The sequence below is a fragment of the Zingiber officinale genome, chromosome 1A, assembly GCF_018446385.1.
Source record: "Zingiber officinale cultivar Zhangliang chromosome 1A, Zo_v1.1, whole genome shotgun sequence".
NCBI classification, from domain to species: domain Eukaryota; kingdom Viridiplantae; phylum Streptophyta; class Magnoliopsida; order Zingiberales; family Zingiberaceae; genus Zingiber; species Zingiber officinale.
Window position 1 is genome coordinate 16,405,428 of NC_055987.1, and position 17,713 is coordinate 16,423,140.

General features: G+C 46.0%; 1 protein-coding gene and 1 long non-coding RNA gene across 2 annotated transcripts; both read right to left on the reverse strand.

Annotated features, from left to right (window-relative positions):
- Positions 1 to 412: 412 nt before the first annotated feature.
- On the reverse strand, positions 413 to 1,038 carry LOC122000488. Its single transcript, XR_006117148.1, has 2 exons — positions 901 to 1,038; positions 413 to 459 (listed from the first exon to the last, which is right to left on the reverse strand). It is a non-coding gene; the product is annotated as an uncharacterized LOC122000488 (long non-coding RNA).
- A 12,313-nt stretch (positions 1,039 to 13,351) lies between these two features.
- Positions 13,352 to 17,174, reverse strand: LOC122019907 (protein SMAX1-LIKE 4-like). Its single transcript, XM_042577529.1, has 3 exons — positions 15,565 to 17,174; positions 14,909 to 15,101; positions 13,352 to 14,809 (listed from the first exon to the last, which is right to left on the reverse strand). Exons 1-3 carry the CDS (start codon positions 16,764 to 16,766, stop codon positions 13,403 to 13,405), a joined length of 2,802 nt encoding a protein of 933 aa, XP_042433463.1. The 5' UTR covers positions 16,767 to 17,174; the 3' UTR covers positions 13,352 to 13,402.
- Between the last annotated feature and the right edge of the window lie 539 nt (positions 17,175 to 17,713).

The following is a 17,713-nucleotide window of genomic DNA, read 5'->3' on the forward strand; positions in this document are numbered from 1 at the left end:
TTTGATAATTTCGATTTAGTTCCCCTGGTGCTTGCTATGATTTTTTGATACAAACCGGATGCTATGCTTTTGTTAAAATGATTTTTTTTATACAAACCGAATGCTATGCTTTTGTTACAAACCAGATACTAGTTGGAGACTAAATGATTGCCTAAGAAGAAAGGAATTAGAGATTAGGAGATGCAGTGAGTAGAGTGGCTGGATAAGCTATCTTAAATGGTAACCTTAGGATTAAAGGATTGATTACATTTTTTGAACCTGCTCAACTTCCTCTAAATATCTAACATATTGATACTCGAATTTAACCTAACCTATTAAGATAAATGGGTAATCAATACTAATCCTCCATCTTCATGCACATGGCTAACTATAACCCGCGAGGTCTTCTGACTTTGTGTTTTTCAGTTCAGGGTCTACTAGTTTACTTATCTCTTCTGGGTTTTGAAGATACTTTGTGGCCTGTATAACATAGAAGAACAATGAGCCGTGGATATATAGCATGAATCTACTAATATGAATCACAAACTGTTGGATCAAGAAGGATATATCTTGAGACTAGCGAACCCAAAGGTCAAACAATGTTATGTCTTTTCCAACTAATGAATCTCCAAAGGGAAGATAATGTTGAAAGAAACTTGTGATTTGCAGCGAGGCTATGGTTTCCTCAGTTGGGATGTGATAAGGTAGCTAAATAGAGGTAATACAACCTTTAACTTACCCTGACTATTGTATGAACTGATTAGAGGGCTCGTTGAGAATTAAGCTTCTAAACTACATGGAACAAATGATTATCGGAAGTTTGTAGGAAATAAGAACAAATTTGGGTTTATGCCCTAAGTATCTGTTACAAGAAGCTGATGCTGTTTTTGAGTATCAAATATTTTCAAATATGCATCTTACCCAATTTATCAGACACCCTCTTTCCTTGCAATATGGAGGTCTTCCACTGATTATTTCCAGTAAAACTACTCCAAAAGCAAAGATGTTAGCTTGAATTTCCATTTCTTGTTGCTCTCGAGGAACATTATATTCTGGAAGAGAGACAATGCTGAAGTAACCAGCACTTTTCATAGATTCTGAGAAAATAATTTTCCAGCTCTCAAAATCAACCAACTGCAAAAGAAATGTAAGAGGGTTTTGTAATCTTAATCCATTCCGCTAATACAAAGATGTGAAAAAATAGAAACCAAGTTAGCAGTAAAAATCACTGAAGGAATTATCTGGGAAAGATGAAAGCCGCAAAAAAAGCTCAGACTTGAGTCATGATTTGCTGCAGTTCCACTTAATTAACACTTTCACTGCATATCAACCCACCTTGTGTTTGCCTGCTTCATTGATTGCGTGGTGATGGTGAATTTTATAGCTTTTGCTCCTTATTGTATTATGTCTATTAGCCATGTGTATACAAAGGGCACAGTTGCATTCTTGCTTATGAGATTTGGAAGATGGCATCAGAGGTAGTACAATAAATAGTATATCTCTTCATTTGCTTGTTAACTATGAACATTTTCTTTGTTCTTCTATGCTTCCTTCACTGTTATATTCGTTATCTTCCACAGCAGCCTTTAAAAACTCAGTATTCTATTTTATTTGATACATGCACATATTTGTTTTAGTTATTTGACATATGGTGGATTTATGTGTTTTTACAGTTTACAAATCTTAAGTACTCCAGAGTTGAAATTGATGAAGTGCGGTTCGAGTGGGCTGAATGCATGTTAGATTACATTTGAGACAGTTGTACCTTGATGTGTTAACAGAATGTTATACTTTGATTTTGATATCTATTAGTTAGTTTTTGATGTAAAAAGAATGTTTGGGTATTTTATGGATATTGTTGTAAGAAGATTATTTATATAATTTGTGAATATTTGTGTATTTTATGGATATTATTGAATGAAGAATATTTGTACAATTTGTGAATATTTGTGTATTTTTTTTTTGTTATTGTCGGTTTTAAAATCAAATCTGTGCTGCTAAAAAATATACATATTACATCGGTTTTCCACCGATGTAAAACCGGTGTTATAAAGTAATATTACATCGGTCATTTACCGCTGCCAAAACTGGTATTATTAACATACAATATTACATCGGTTTTACACCGTTGATGAAACGGTGTCGTTAAGTGATACTACACCGGTTAATAACTGATCCGAAGACCGGTGTCGTTAAGTGATACTACACCGGTTTTAACCCGATGTCTAAAATGGCAGACTTTTAACATCGGCTTCATAGACATCGGTCGAAAATCAAATAGATACCGGTGGAAAACCGATGTCTATGAAGGTTTTTGTTGTAGTGGCATGAGCTTCATGACCGCTCAGATGCCCGGCCAGTAAAGCAAAGAAAGATAGATTTCAGCGTCGAGCAGAATCAGATTATCCGGGCGGAGGTCGAGAAGCTGCTGGAGGTCGGCCACATACGGGAAGTCCAATTCCCAAGCTGGTTAGTGAACGTACTCGTCTCCAAGCCAAATAACAAGTGGAGGGTCTGCATTGACTTTCAGGACTTGAACAAAGCATGCCTGAAGGATTTCTATCCCCTGCCCAGAATCGATCAGATGGTGGACTCAACTGCTGGGTGCGAGCTAATATGCATGTTGGATGCATACCAGGGATACCATCAGGTGCCGCTCACCCGGGAGGATCAGGAGAAGGTGAGCTTCATCACAGCGGACGTCACCTATTGCTACAACGTAATGCTGTTCGGACTGAAAAATACGGGAGCTACCTACCAGTGGCTCATGAACAGGGTGTTCAGGAGGCAGATCGGTCGCAATATGGAGGTATACGTCGACGATATCCTAATTAAATCCCTCTGAGCTGCTGATCTTTGCGCAGATATCAGGGAGACTTGTCAGACCCTCAAAACGTATGGAATTAAGCTGAATCCCCAGAAGTGTCTGTTTGGCGCAAAGAGCGGACGTTTCTTGGGATATATAGTCATAGAGCGGGGGATTGAGGCCAACCCCAGCAAAGTAAAGACACTCCAAGATATGCTGCCTCCAAGGAATCTAAAAGAAGCCCAACGTCTTACCGGATGGATAACATCTGTATCGAGGTTCATCTCAAAATCTGTCGACCGGAGCTTGCCCTTTTTCAAAATCCTGCGTCGAGCCACAAAGTTTCAATGGGACAAAGAATGTGATTGGGCGTTCGAAGAACTCAAGTCTTATCTCAATTCTTTGCCTGTGCTCGTCAAGCCGGTTGCTGGTGAACCCCTCAGGATCTACCTATCCTCGACCGAGCATGCGGTCGGCTCGACTCTTGTAAGGCCGAACGACGAGGAGCAGCCTGTATACTTCTTGAGCCATATATTGAAAGACACTGAATCTCGCTACACCGGCCTCGAAAATCTTGCATTCACGTTAATACTGGCCGCTCAGAGGTTTTGCCCATACTTCCTTGCACACACTATCATTGTGAGGACCAACAGTCCCCTGGGACGAGTCCTCCTCAACCCGGAAGTGTCCGGATGGTTGATCAAGTGGACAACAGACCTTAGCGAATTCGACATCTAGTATCAACCCTGAACTGTTATTAAGGCGCAGTCTTTGACAGATTTCGTCACCGAAGTGCAGAACCCCGAGCCTAAGGCCACGTGGCGGATATATGTGGACGGGTCGTCCACTCGGCGAGGAGGTGGAATTGGTGTACTGCTAGTTTCTCCTCGGGACGAATGGATGCATCTGGCCATCCGGCTGGACTATCGGGCCACCAATAATGAGGCTGAGTATGAGGCCTCATAGCTGGCTTAAAGGCCGCTCGGCATGTGGGAGTAGTCAAGGTTTTGATCCACTCAGATTCTCAGCTAGCCGCTCAGCAACTTACCGGAAACTTTGAGATAAGCAACCCAAGGCTCAGACTCTACGCCGAGGCATTTGAGAGGCTAAAGGGCAATTTCGAGGAAGTGATCATACAAAAGATTCCCCGATCAGAAAATCAAGCTGCTGATGATTTAGCCAAGCTCGCCAGTTCCATATCACCAATCGTCATTCAGCAACCGGTCGAACAGGTAGCCCTAGTAGCTCACATTGATAGGATGGAAGGGCTCAACTTTCCCCATGACTAGCGGACGCTCATAACGGAATTCTTGAAGTCCGGGGCCACACCCTCCGATCGAGAGGAAGCGCATTTGCTTTGAAGAAGGGCTGGTCGTTTCATCCTGATCGGAGAATAGCTTTATAAGAAAACATTCTCCAAGCCTTTACTTAAGTGCGTCGGTCCGGAAGACGGCGACTATATACTACAAGAGGTGCATCAAGGGTCCTGCGGAGGACATCCGGGCGGCCGCGCATTAGCAAGAAAGATCCTTTTAGCCGGGTATTTTTGGCCGACACTCCAGGAAGACGTCACTCGAATAGTCAGCATGTGCCTGTCCTGCCAAAAATACCATAGCTTCTCGCATCGCCCGACGGAAGAGATGAAGTCCTCCACCGTGTCCTGCCCGTTCGACCAATGGGACATGGACATCGTGGGGTCGTTTCCTATGGCACTCAGGCAGCGAAAATTCTTACTAGTGGCGGTTGACTATTTCTCTAAGTGGGTCGAGGCCGAGCCGTTAGCGAAGATAACAGAGCAGATGGTCGTGAAGTTCATCTGGCAGCATATCATTTGTCGGTTCGGCATTCCCCGTCGGCTCATTTCGGACAACGGGAGGCAGTTCTCAGGTCAGCAACTGAAGGAAAGGTGCGAGGGGTACGACATCCAACAAGCCTTCACCTCTGTGGCATACTCGTAGAGTAACGGGCAAGCCGAGGTAGCAAATCGGGAAATCTTACGGATTCTTCGAGCTTGGCTCGATCATGAAGGGGGAAGCTGGGTGGACGAGCTGCCGGGTGTATTGTGGGCGATCCGCACAACGCCTAAGGAAGGGACAGGGGTCACCCCATTCCACTTGGTATACGAAGGAGAAGCCGTCATTTCGGTCGAAGTCAGAATAGAGTCTCACCAGATCCGACGCTACAGCGAGGACAACACCGAACGGAGGCAATTGGAGCTAGACCTGGTGGACGAGACGCGAGCCAAGGTAGCCGTCCGACTGATGGCGTATCGACAAAGAATGAAACAGAACTACTAGAGGCGAGTGGTACCCAGATCATTTCAGGTCGATGACTTCGTTTGGAAGAAAGTCAAGCCGGTCGGCGAAGTCACCAAGCTGGAGGCCCCATGGGCTGGGCCATTCAAGGTTGTGGAAAATCTCCGCTTAGGGGCATATTATCTGGAAGACGAGAACGGGCGGCGATTGGAGCGCCCATGGAGCGCCAAACACCTGCAGCCATATCGAGCTGGATGAAAGGTGAGATAATGTAACTAATATCCTATACCTTTGCTTTCCCCTTTGCCTTTTCATTACAGGCTGAAAACCAAAAGCGGAGTATTCGCTGAATTTATCATCGAACGGCTAGTCCTCAAGACTTCACGAGACCGTCGAGCGGCGACATTAAACCCAAGAGTCGAGCGGTGACTATAAACCCCAGGGTCGGAGTGGTGACCATAAATACTCTGCCTTGAAGACCGTCGAGTGGCGACGTTAAACCCCAGAGTCGACGCGGCGACTATAAAAACCTCGCTCGAAAGATCGTCGAGTGACGAAGTTAAACCCAAGAGTCGAGCGGCGACTATAAACCCCAAGGTCGGAGCGGCGACCATAAATACTCCGTTTTGAAGATCGTTGAGCGGCGACGTTAAACCCAAAAGTCGAGCGGCAACTATAAACCCCAAGGTCGGAGCGGCGACCATAAATACTCCGCCTTGAAGACCGTCGAGCGGCGGCGTTAAACCTAAGGGTTAATGTGGAGACTATAAATACCCCGCCTAGAAGACCGTCGAGCGGCGACGTTAAACCCCAGGGTCGACGTGGTGACTATAAATACCCCGCCTAGAAGACCGTCGAGCGGCGACGTTAAATCCTAGGGTTGACGCGGCGACTATAAATACCCCGCCTAGAAGACCGTCGAGCGGCGACGTTAAACCTCGGCCTTGAAAAATTGCCTAACACAGACACTAAAGCTGAAGTCAGGCAGCGATTCTAAACCCAGAGGTATAATCCTAAGAGAATCTTTTAGTAATATCCTGGGCATCATTGGCAATCGGGACTACGCGACCACATACATAGCAAACCGACAGCATATGAAAGAGACAAGATTTCATTCATAGACATTACTGAATGGTAAGAAAAGCCATTAAGGCTTACAAAAGACAAGGCTTTTACAAAATAGCGGCTCCTTGCTCACTCGATATATTCAAAGGTCGCGTTAGGGATACCCTTCAGGAGCTGGACTCGGTTGACATCCCGGTCGGAAAAACCTTTAGAGAGGTGGTCGTTCGTCTTCAGTTGGGTGAGCATGGCGGTAATGGCCAGCTCAAACGAATGGACGATACGGTCTGTTGCCTTCTCTAGAAAGGGCTCCGAATGGAGGTATTGATGCTTCATGGCGGCAAAACGAACTGACTCAGCCTCCTGGTAGGTCTTCAAAGTAGCACGCGACGCGAGCAACTCATCTTCAAGGTGCTTCACATGGCCTTGTAGTTCAGTCTCCTTGGCCGAGTGGCTCTCCCGCTCAGCAACCAGGGAGTTCTCCGTTGCCTTCAGCTTCTCGGCCAGTCGCCTGACTTCCTTGTTCTTTTCTTCTAAGTTGGCGACAACCCGTTGCTTCCTCGTGGAGGCCAACTCCAGCTTCTTATCGTAGATCTTCAATTGAGCCTCGATCTGACTCAGCCTGCTGGCCTGTTCGGCCAACTTCTACTGCTCCTCCGTCAAAAGTTGTTGGGCCTTCTCCAGCTCTGCCCTCAGCCGAGCGGGTGACGGCCGCTGGCACATGGCGATGCTTTCCAGCCAGTACTGCAAAACGAATACTAGTGCCAATCGGAGGTAAGTTATAACCAAAAGTACTAACCCCGGTGGACATCTCTAGGTGACTGTCGGCCAGCGCGCCCGGGGGTTTCATGGCCGCTCGAGCCCTCACCTCCCATACGTGACCGAGCTGACCTCGAATGTAGACTTGATGTTAGGGAGATTCAGCCCGATCGCTTAGCGAGTGAAGATCCTCGGTCGGCAGATGAAGGGTGGTGGTGACAAATCGTCTCCTGCCCGACGTTGATTGGGCAGAGGCAGATGGACCGGAGGACTGGGCAGGACGAATGGGATGAATGGCTGAGCGAGTTATCCTCCTCCTAGCTGGAGGAAGGGAGGTAAGTGGCTGCACAGGAAGTGGCTCCTGTAGCTCGGCTGCAGATGGGGTCCGATCGAAGGAGGTAGCCTCCACTGTTGTGGGGGTTGTAGATGGGACACCTCCCGCAGAAGTTTGCACAACGAACATGGCAGACCGGGAGGGCACGTCGACCCGACGCCTCTTGCAGGAGAGCGGAACTTCATCGCCCGAGGATCCTGATCCCTCGGTAGGAATGACTGGAGGCACCTCTGGGGCCACTCCTGGGTCAGTAGTCCCTCCCACGCTTGGCATCTGTTCGGCGGTCCCCTCACCCGCAGTTACAGTTTCTCCATCTGTGCCCTCCTGCGAGCCGACAGGGGTCAAGTCGAGCCGTTCCAACTCCTTGGCTGTAGCTGCCTCGATCTCGGCCTGCTTGGCCTTCATTATACTGGTAGCTCGGGCTCGCATCATAATGTCAGCTGTAAAAGAAAAACAGAATCAGTTAGATTCAAAGGAAGAAGGTTTAAGAAAATTTTTACCTAGGCTGCTCGGAAGCTTCACTCGGCTCGGACTCAACCCAAAGATATACATTACTCCCTCTAGAAGCAATTTGTGGATATTGAACTTCAGACTGGCCAACATGTTAGCGGCGTGGAGATAATCTGGATGGGTCTTGTACCTCTTCAGTTCGGGCGGAGGTGGCAGAGCGATCTGCCATCGAGTGCAGAAGTATGGCCATTCAGGGAGTCTGATGTAGAAGAAATACTCCTTCCAGTGTTTGTTGGAGGAAGGCATCCTATCGAAAAACACTAAGCCGATCTGAGATTGGAAGAGAAACGTGCCCAGTTCGGATTGTTTGGGATAGTAAAAGTAGTGGAAGACTCGAGGGGTCAGGGGGATGTTGTGCACTCGGAACAACACCACCACGTCGCACAGCAGGCGGAAAGAATTAGGGACGAGCTGGACGAGCCGGATTCGGAAAAAATTGCAACTTCAGTTATAAATGGGTGGATAGGGAACCGGAGACCGACCACGAACTGGTCTCGAAAGAAACAAATAGTGTCAATCGGCAGGTTGTGTGGTCGATCGATTGGTCCAGCTAGGACAAGCTCATGGTCGAACGGGAGGTCAAAGGCATTTATGAGATGTGCTGCATCATCGGCATCAAACTTGGTCTCCATGGTGGTGTACCAAGGACCAGGGGCTACGTCGACTGGTTGGGAGGAATTGGCCATAGTCGGAAAACAAAGAGGCGGAAGAATTTGCTAAGAGAGTTGATGGAAGAATAAGGCAGGATCGACAAGGGGTTCACTAAACAGAATAAAGGAATGTCGAAGGACGATGAAGCCAAAATAAAAGAAATGGAAGTTAGAGCTTACAGGAAAATGAAGCGTCGGAGGAGAAAGCTGGGAGTCGCCGCAGCACTAGAAGCAAGCAAAGTCGCCGGAGCAAACGGGGGAGAAGCGGAAACAGAGCGCCGAGGAAGCGATGACGCCAAAGCTTTATAAAGATGGGCACGGCTGAGCTGAGCCGTCCGATCTAGGGCACAAGGATCGAAGTGTACATCTGACCGTTGAATTCAAACTGCCAAACATCACGTCAGTAGTTGTCACCTCGGACGTGGGCGGCTGCACCAGCGACATGTGCCGTCCCCCCACGGGTCAGCATTTAATGGGCACGTGCTCGACCTTAATGGAAGCGATTTGCACGTATCACGAGGAGATTCGAACAACGTTAGAGGTAACCGACCGGCCCGCGCCCCCTCGATAGCGGTGAGGAAAAGTATCCAAAAATGACCAAGTACAAAGGCACGAAGCACCGACCGGGAGAAAAAGGCCGGTCCTACAGGAACCGGCGGGATCCAGCTCATCTGCTGGCCGACCAGCCAATTTCTCACTAGGCTACTTGTCTAGTCAGTCGGACTTTCAGCCTCCTTCGACTAGACTTGAAGAGAAGACATGTGATCCGGTGGTAAAGGGGGGGCCCGTCCGACAGAAGGTCAAGGTGGTCAACACCCTGTAGGTGCCCAACCGGGCGAATCACCTCCCCGATCGACAAAAAGCCAACCCGGCATCCCGACAGCTCGGCTCGACTCGGGTTCGAGCTCCTGACGCCCGGCGAGTGACTAGCACGGCTTAACAGCAGGGCACGAAGGCTGAACGGTTTTCTTCTCGACCGAACGGGAACCATGGCCACCGAGGTTCTCCTTTTCGTACGAGCAGCGCCAGGGCCACCGTATGATTGGCTGAGCAGATGTCCCACTCAGCCAACCGCGACGTTAGCCGAGCGGTTCTTCTGTCCGGCTTGGTATGAGACAAAAGGGGCAGGTAACTCTATCTTTCTCGAGACAAGTGTCGCCAACAGGCAGCATGGTAGGTGGCCGGATCAGACAGAGAATCGTACGACGGAAGTTTACACTGTCACGTCAGGGATATGCTCGCGCTATTGAGGTATTGCGTCAGACACGCTTTTCTGACACACTCATTACAGATATGCTTTGAGAAGCGTGCATGTCTTGGTAAGCGTGCACGCGCCTTCAGAGAGCCCTATATAAGGACTCCCATACTCCAACGGAGGTATGCACGATTCACCACTGTAGCTATAGTTCTCGTCACTCTCTTTCGATTTCTTGCTGCCGGGAGTTGACTTGAGCGTCGGGGGACCGTTGCCAGGATCCCCTTTCCGACTCGGTTTTGTGCTTGCAAGTTCTCGCTAGAGATCTGCGTCACTCATAGGGCCACACGAAGTCAACGAGAGCGCCATGTCCCCAACGACCATCGACTCAGCACTCGGACAGGATCAGATGTATTGGTCACTCTTCGAAGTAAGTGGTCGAAGTTACTCGGGGGCTTCTTGATTAAAGAGCGGAAGAAATCCCCATCAGTAAGTCTTTGGGAGAAGGTGCTCACCAAAATTTCGGGATGGATGAGGGGACATCCATGGCTACTTGGCTAAATCTTTTAATGTATGCCCCCAGTGCCTCCTTGGGCCCCTGCTCGAGGGAAAAGAGGCTCAACGTAGTCTTATAGTAACGATGGCTACTAGCGAAGTGGTAGAGGAATGCCTTGGAGAAGTCCTTGAAATAACAAATGGACTTGACCGGGAGTTGATTAAACCATCTCTATGCTGAGCTAGAGAGGGTGATAAGAAACACTCGACATTTAACTCCATTCATGTATTGATAGAGGATGGTTGCATTCTCAAATTTGAGTAGGTGGTCCTCTGAGTTGGTCGCTCCTCCATATTCTCTAATTGCTAACAAGTGGTTCGACAATTTGTCCTCCAATATCTCTTAGGAGAATGACACACTGACTCTCTCTCTCTCGAGAGCTACTAACCATCGAGGTCGTCCCCTTCTAATGTCTCAAGTGGGTGAATTTTAGAAGATCATACTTGGGGTCTCTTAGCTCAACCCACACCCTCGAAGGGCATGCAGATCAGGGCCCGGTGATATGTGAGCGAAGACGGGGGCATGGGCGGCAAGCTAATCTACTGTACGAGTGCTTTCATGAAGCCAATTGGAGGAGGAGTCGGTGGAAACCCAATCGGTCCTTCCACTCGGGTCCTTCGTTCGGTGCGAGGGCCTATTACAGATAAGGCTAGATTGTTCTGGAAGGGATGCTCCATTGCCGCCGACTGTTGTTGTACTAATCTCTACGCTCAGGCAGATAAGAGAAATTCCAAGTTTTCTTGCGATAAAGTGACCGTTGTGAACCGTCCAACTTCATCCATCTTCTTGTTTCAGATTCAAGCGAAGTTTCCATAGATGATGTCAAATTTGATCCTGTCTGAAAGTGAAGAAGATGATGAGCTGGCGAGCAGATCAAGTGGCTTTGATGTTGTCTAGGAGAAGAATTTGAGCTAGAAGATAGCGTTGGGCGATCCTCTCTACGCATACCAAAGAGAGGACAAAGGGGGATATTAGAGCGAGAACCAGGGAGGGGATCACTGATGCAGGCACTTTGATACTCAAGTCAGACTAGTAGTCGAGTGAAAAATGAAAAAGAAGATGAATAGTAGTGTAGATACGTGTATATGTGCGCGTAGTGTAAAAGTTACCTCGCCAACAAAGAGGACCCCCATGTTACACCGTCTCTCATAACCTCTGCAATAATGAGATGACAGAATGTCTGGTGTCAAAATATGTCGGGTAATGGAAGATGTACAACAATCCTCTTAAGAAGCTTACGTTACATGTATATGAACCGTCTTTTATAACCTCCACAATACTGAGGTGGCTGAGAATACCTGATGTCAGGTAATGGAAGATGCATAGCCACCCTCATAAGAAGGTTTTGTTACTTGTATGTGTCATAGTATAGAAATATTTCCTCGTGGGTAATTAATATTCTTTGACAGGTTGTTGTGATTCTCTAACAATATTATCTCCTAGAGGTAGTCCAACCAACCTTGCAACTGACCGACTATATGATGAGAGACTGACATATGAGAAGTGAGAAGCTCAGCCCCATATAGGTCTGATCGATACTTTGGGTCAATCGACCGTATGATAGAAGCCTTGCCCTCGAAGGGTGTATAGCTAAGTCACGGAAGGGTCAACCAGATTTTTACCAGATTTTTAGCAGACCATCTGTATACTGTGATATTTACCTTTGAAGAGCGGAGTGCTAAGTCCTAAAAGATTCGACTGGTACTCTAGACCGATCGGCCATATGCTAAGACCTTGCCTCTGAGGAGTAAGCAATTGAGTTTTGAATGCCCGACTAACTCTGGGTCCGACTGGCTCTAGGTCCAACCGTTTATATGAAAAGAGAGGTCTGGCCGACATTTTGGGCCGCCCGGCTTATTATATGCTAAGAGTCTTGGCGATGAGAAGCGGAGATCTGAGTCCTAGTGAGAGTGATCGTTCAGCTGTATATATTCTAACTCTGACCACTATCTTATTTTACCTTTAACTATCATATCATCTTATCTATTTATCCTAGAAACACTATTTCCCTTAGCCGTGAACTCTCATAGTCCCATATATACGATCAATGCAGATAGAGTACATGACTTCAATCCTACAACAATCTCATTGAAGCGCTGCGAAAACGACCTCCCATGCAAGATGCAACCTCTCAAGACAACATTGCGTGTTTATGCTCCAGAGCCGATTGATCCTAACCATTCGCCTATCCCTAATCACTAGCTCAATCAGATAATGGTAAAGAGATCTGGCAACTATGGCTCTTAAAACCAAGGACAAATATCCTAATCCCTGAACCAACAAGCTAGCAAAGCCATATCCTGCCAATTAATTATAATAATCAATAAACGCAATTGTGGGTAATTATATTCCTGCCAATGCGCTTGTTTGTGCTCATGCACTTGAATCCTGCTCCGGGTGGTCAAAGCAATCTTAGAGAACCCAAAACTTTTGCTTTCTAATGAATAAAGTTGTGGCGGATAAGTCCTTTCCCAGATATATGTATGAATTATTCATTAAAGAGTTCTAAATGCTGGAAGACTAAAGTTACTTTTTGTAAAATTGATGTAGAATATAGAGAGAAATGGCGACTGATCCACTTAGTCATTGAGTCAGTCATTCTTGCTCAACAAATACAGATCTTATTTCAAACAAAATATTGATGCAGAAATCCAGGAAAAGTCAAGGGATCAAAGTTAGGCAATATTTGAAGATGAAAATTAATAGATGTAGATTGAAAGCTTCATTAGTGACACCTTTTCCCATCTCGAGAAGCAGTAGAGTCATTAGTAGTGACACCTTTGTAAATATTAGAGCTATATTATCGTCATCTTTATTCCTTCACTTTGTGGATAATTTCACAGAAATCATAAGTTAATGTCCAGTTCATTGTTATCTGGCAACATTTCTAAGGGAAAAATAATTCATATCACATCATTGGCTGGCTAACGAGTACAAGAGCACAGTCGATGTCTAGTTGTAAGAATGTTTTCATTCATTCTAGCTTTAGGCTTTAGGCTTTAGCCTTCGGCTCCGACGTCCTTGAGCTGCCACCGTTGCCTTTTCTCGCGTGATGGAAAAGCGCATGCGAACAGTAGGATAAAGAAGAAGGCTGGAACTTTTTTGTCCCCTGCCATGTCTACTTCCATACAGACATGAGAAAGGACAGCCAAGATAAAAACAAGAACGTCGATGAGATGGTAACTACAGCTGCATTTGATTCAGCTGCAGTAATAATTCAGTTGAAGGACTGGTAAGTTAGGAGCTGTAATAAGAGTGGAAATTTTGCTACTAATTCTGATAGATTACAGCACAGTTCAATCCACATTTATCCTATTTGGCAGTACAGAAGCCATGAAACCAAACTCTTCAACATTCCATCTCTCTTTCCCGTCCAAACTCAACCTCAAGTTCCTACCTTTTGCCGCAGTTAGTAGACTCGGTTGCAAAACCTCTGTCACCCACTTCTCAAAGAAGCTCTCCGAGAACAAATCAGACGCCTGCATTAACTCCTCCGCGATTTCTGGATCGATGAAAAGTCGCCCTGTTCCATCATTGCCAGTCGTCTGCGCTTCCTCAAATGCTCGATGGAGCTTCAAGAGGAGATTGAGCTTCACCTCTTGGCGCTCACTATGACCTGCATCTAATGTGAGCTGAACAGTGGATTTTAGAAACTCTTGTGGGAGATGGAGGCTGATGCATTCTGCTTCCTGTGTTAGATCACTTGGAACATTTTCCTCCTCGGTGTTGCTGTTCACTACGAAATTGAGATCAAAACTGTGGTCTTCTTTTCTTGGCTTCTTTGCTAAGCTCTCAAGATCACTCTCTGACTTCCTTTTGGTGTAGCAGGATGATGAACAAAGTTTCATCATCACTACCTTGTTGGTGCCACTGGCATCCTTCAATTCTGAACACTTGGAAGTGGTCAATATAAATATGGCATCGGCCAAGCTCACTTCTTCACCTGTGTTGCTCTTTAAAGATCCAAATTTTATGGCATCCGTGAATGATTTAATGAAGTCAGCCTTCATTTGACAGAAATCCTCTATCAAGACCACACGTTTCTGGTCCTTTCTTAAGGCATCCAAGAGAGTTGCACAGCATGAGCCATTTTGGTTAATCTGGATTATCTTATCCGTAGATCCAAAGAAGGACTTGGCAATGACTGAAGCTAGCCTTCTCTTGGCAACAAAATCAGTACCTTTTATCAGGAGCATCATAGCCTTCTTATCACCACTAACACACTCATGCAGTGCTTCCATTATCAAAGGAATGCTCTTTGATTGCCAAGGAATTTCCACTTGCAATTGGCGTTGTAGAGCTGTTGGGTCTGCCATCAATAGTCTTGTCTGGTTTTTTGATGTTGCCGAATCTGAGAAGGAGGGATTGGATAATGCAAGAGTTGTCTTAACCTGGTGATCTGTTGAAATTTTAAGGGAACTGAAGCTTCCCTCAGATGAGTTCCCTGTCTTGTTTTTCTTATCAACCATCGAGAATCCAGGATAAAGATTTTGAATGGGTGCAGAAAAAGATAATGAATGCTGTTCGATGAAGGTTTTGTTTTGGTTGGTGAAGAAGCTGTCAGGCCACCATGAATTGGACTTGGACAAAGACCCGGTGTAATTCATGCTGATGAGACTCTGATGGAAGAATGGAGAGTAGTGATTATGTTGAAGGTTTCGGCATATCTTGGTCCACTTCCTCTTCAATTCTGGCAAAGCTTTCTGAAAGAAGCGAAAAAAACAGAGAGATTGTTAATCATAAGAAGAGATACAATTAATATAAGAAATTAAGAAGGATGCATCCAGTTTTCGATAATTTACCTTTTGATCGCTCTCAGCGGTTGCTTGGAGCCAGCATGGGGTTTCTGACTTAAAAATTAATGCTTCTTTTTCGTAGTTAAATGTGCAGTCGTCGCAACAAAGGAGCATCTCATTTTCCTTTGAACTAAAAATCTTTGATCGAAGCAGTTGAGATGGGGACTCGTCAAATTTCAACACCCTTGAATTTAGGCAACTGCGAAGGATAAAAGAGGAAATGGCACATCAAGATTTCATTGCATCTAGTTCTTCTCACTACTAAACTAAATCACGAAATACGTCAGATTCACAATTCTTGATCAACAGAAAACGTGCTATAATTTTTTGTCAAATATTAGATGTAAGCTTAAAAGAGAATAATCAGAACCATCTCCATTATTCACAAGGAAGCATGCAAGTGTTCTTTTTGATTTCTGAAAATGATGTGTTTTGGTTCGGCTGAGCAAAAGGAAAGACAAGCTTGTAGTTTTGTCTTCCATCAAAGAAAAACAAGGTGGTCCTGTTCCTATCTTTATATCATGGAAACATCTATCTCACAAACATAGCACAACAACAAGAACATCCACATGTATTCCTTTCCAAGGAACAAAGATTGACACGGAGAGAGCAGAATCCATGCTGAAAGAGACTAAAACTTCAATCAATGATATATATCTCACCTGGAAACTTGGAGATCCAAGCCAAGCCAACCAGAGGGAACCACCACAGCTTGAAGGGCCCATAGAGTCGCAAGACATGGCTGCCTTATTTGGCACTTCCAGTACGTGCTGTAGCTTGCAGTAGCCAATAGCCATAACCTGTTGTCAATGTTGCTCTTGAACTCGGAGAAAATCCTACCCATCTCCTCAACCATATGCTCCACTGGGTCATAGTTGAAGCCACATCCATCTCTTGCTTCTTCGTCCACTATCCAACTCAAATCCCCTGCGTAGATTATGAGTCCAACTCTGTCTGCTGTTAAAGAATTGATGGTGCTTCTGAGATCAGACAGCTTCATGTCCACCTCACCCTTGTTCATCAGCCTAAGATTGGCAGAGAACTGAAGATTTACGAAACTGGCATGTCTGAGCTCATCAGGGACCTCATTTCTCTCAAGCCGCCCCTTCAGCTCAGTCACAAGGCCCTCCGTCATAGAGACTGAGTCTCCCACCACCACAATATTGGCGTTCCTTCCCTGCTTTCTTAGCATCGCTTCGATGATTGACCTCAACTCCTCACTTACAGAGGCCTTGGAAGGAAAACCAAGGCTTGGGCACTGCCACATTTTTCTGCCGATGTCGGTGACGTCCTTGCCAGAGTCCAACAGAAACGGAGAGGACTGGCTCAAACTAGAAGCTTCTTCCTCAAGCTTACTCTTGACACTGCTGCTAGAGAAGCCAGCCTCCTTCATCACCCTGCTCACACTAGGGTCATCCAGGATGGAGAGCATGAGCTGCTCCATCTCCACCTTGATAGCCAGCAGAGGTTGCTGCTGCTGAAGCTCAATGCAGCCCCTCCTCTGGTTGGCCTGCGCCCTCTTGAGAACTGCAATGAGGGAATTTGAGAGGGAGGAAGGGGAAGGGAGGAGTGATCCAGAGGAGGGAGGGGCGGTGGTGGGGAGCCGGTTGAGAGCTACATTGAAGCAGAGCTCAAGAGCTCTGCACTGCAGAAGGTGATTGGCAGGGTGGTGAGGTTGGGACTTAAGGCAAGCTCCCCTGAGAACGTCAGTGGACTCAGAGGAAGAGCTGATGAGGGTTGCAGCAACATGCAGGGGCGTGACCTGGGCATGACCTCTCCTCCTAGCCAGGTTGACGGAGTGCTTGAGGACCGAGGCAACCTCATCATTGAGAGCCTGCCGCACTATGCAAACTCCACTTCTCATACCTCAACCTCCGATACTTCTCTTCCTCCTACTCCTTCTTCTTCTTCTTCTTCTCTTTTTAGCAACACCAACGACTGGTGCTGCTCAGTGGGTGTTTGAATGGAGGTGCGTGTTGAGATGGTAGAGAGGAGCTGCTTTCTGGCTTGTGAAAGAACAAGGAGTACTTGTGATTGTAGGATAAGTGTGTTGGTGATTGCTACGCTTTGTGGGGATTGGAGAGAGTTGGTGATCAGGGCTTTATGCAGCAGGAGCTCTCTTTTTGCTTCCTATCACGTCCCTCTCTTTAGTGTGGCTTTTTTCTGTTGTGGGTGTTGCAGGCAGTGTTGGGGGTGCTTTTCTACATCCACTTCAGCGATTTCTCGCTTTCTTTCTGCGCCTTCTTTTGGCCTAATTCGCCTATTTTTGTGCTTGCATATGTTGGTGAAAGAATGTTGTCAACATGCTTTGAAAATTTTATTTATTTCACCAAGGCCAAATGAGCATATTTAATGATTACACAATCTCCACTGCTCTATCCATGCACAAAGAATGCTCCTTGTTTAGTATTTTAAGATATATAATTAAGAAGATGCACTTGGTGTTTAGAGATGTATTTTTTGTTTTATTAATAGTAGGATGTGCAAATATTGTCGCATTAATATATCAATTTCTACCTAATTATCCTTCGATTGCTTCAGAACCAACTAATTACCTAAATATTGGGCTTCATGCTGGCTTAGTTTTCAGGAGAGTGATGTGGCCCACTTCAGTGATGATGATGATGATGATTATGATGATGCTGTGAGTTAGTGCCAAGAGAAGATGAATATTTAATAAAACATGAAGGATTAGAGGTATGGATAGTGCTGATGGAGTTTGCAGATACACCTGGTTAAACTCAAAATCGAACACACGTACTAAGTTTAGCTTATTCATTCATAAATATTCAGTTAGTTCGTCCACTCTTA

Bases quoted from the DNA above. Each gene is read 5' to 3' on its own strand.
- LOC122019907 (XM_042577529.1), bottom strand. From the start codon at position 16,766: ATGAGAAGTGGAGTTTGCATAGTGCGGCAGGCTCTCAATGATGAGGTT. The intron at 15,102-15,564 runs GTGAGATATATA...TATCCTTCGCAG, and splicing joins TTGGATCTCCAAGTTTCCAG to TTGCCTAAATTCAAGGGTGT. The intron at 14,810-14,908 runs GTAAATTATCGA...CGCTTCTTTCAG, and splicing joins CCGCTGAGAGCGATCAAAAG to AAAGCTTTGCCAGAATTGAA.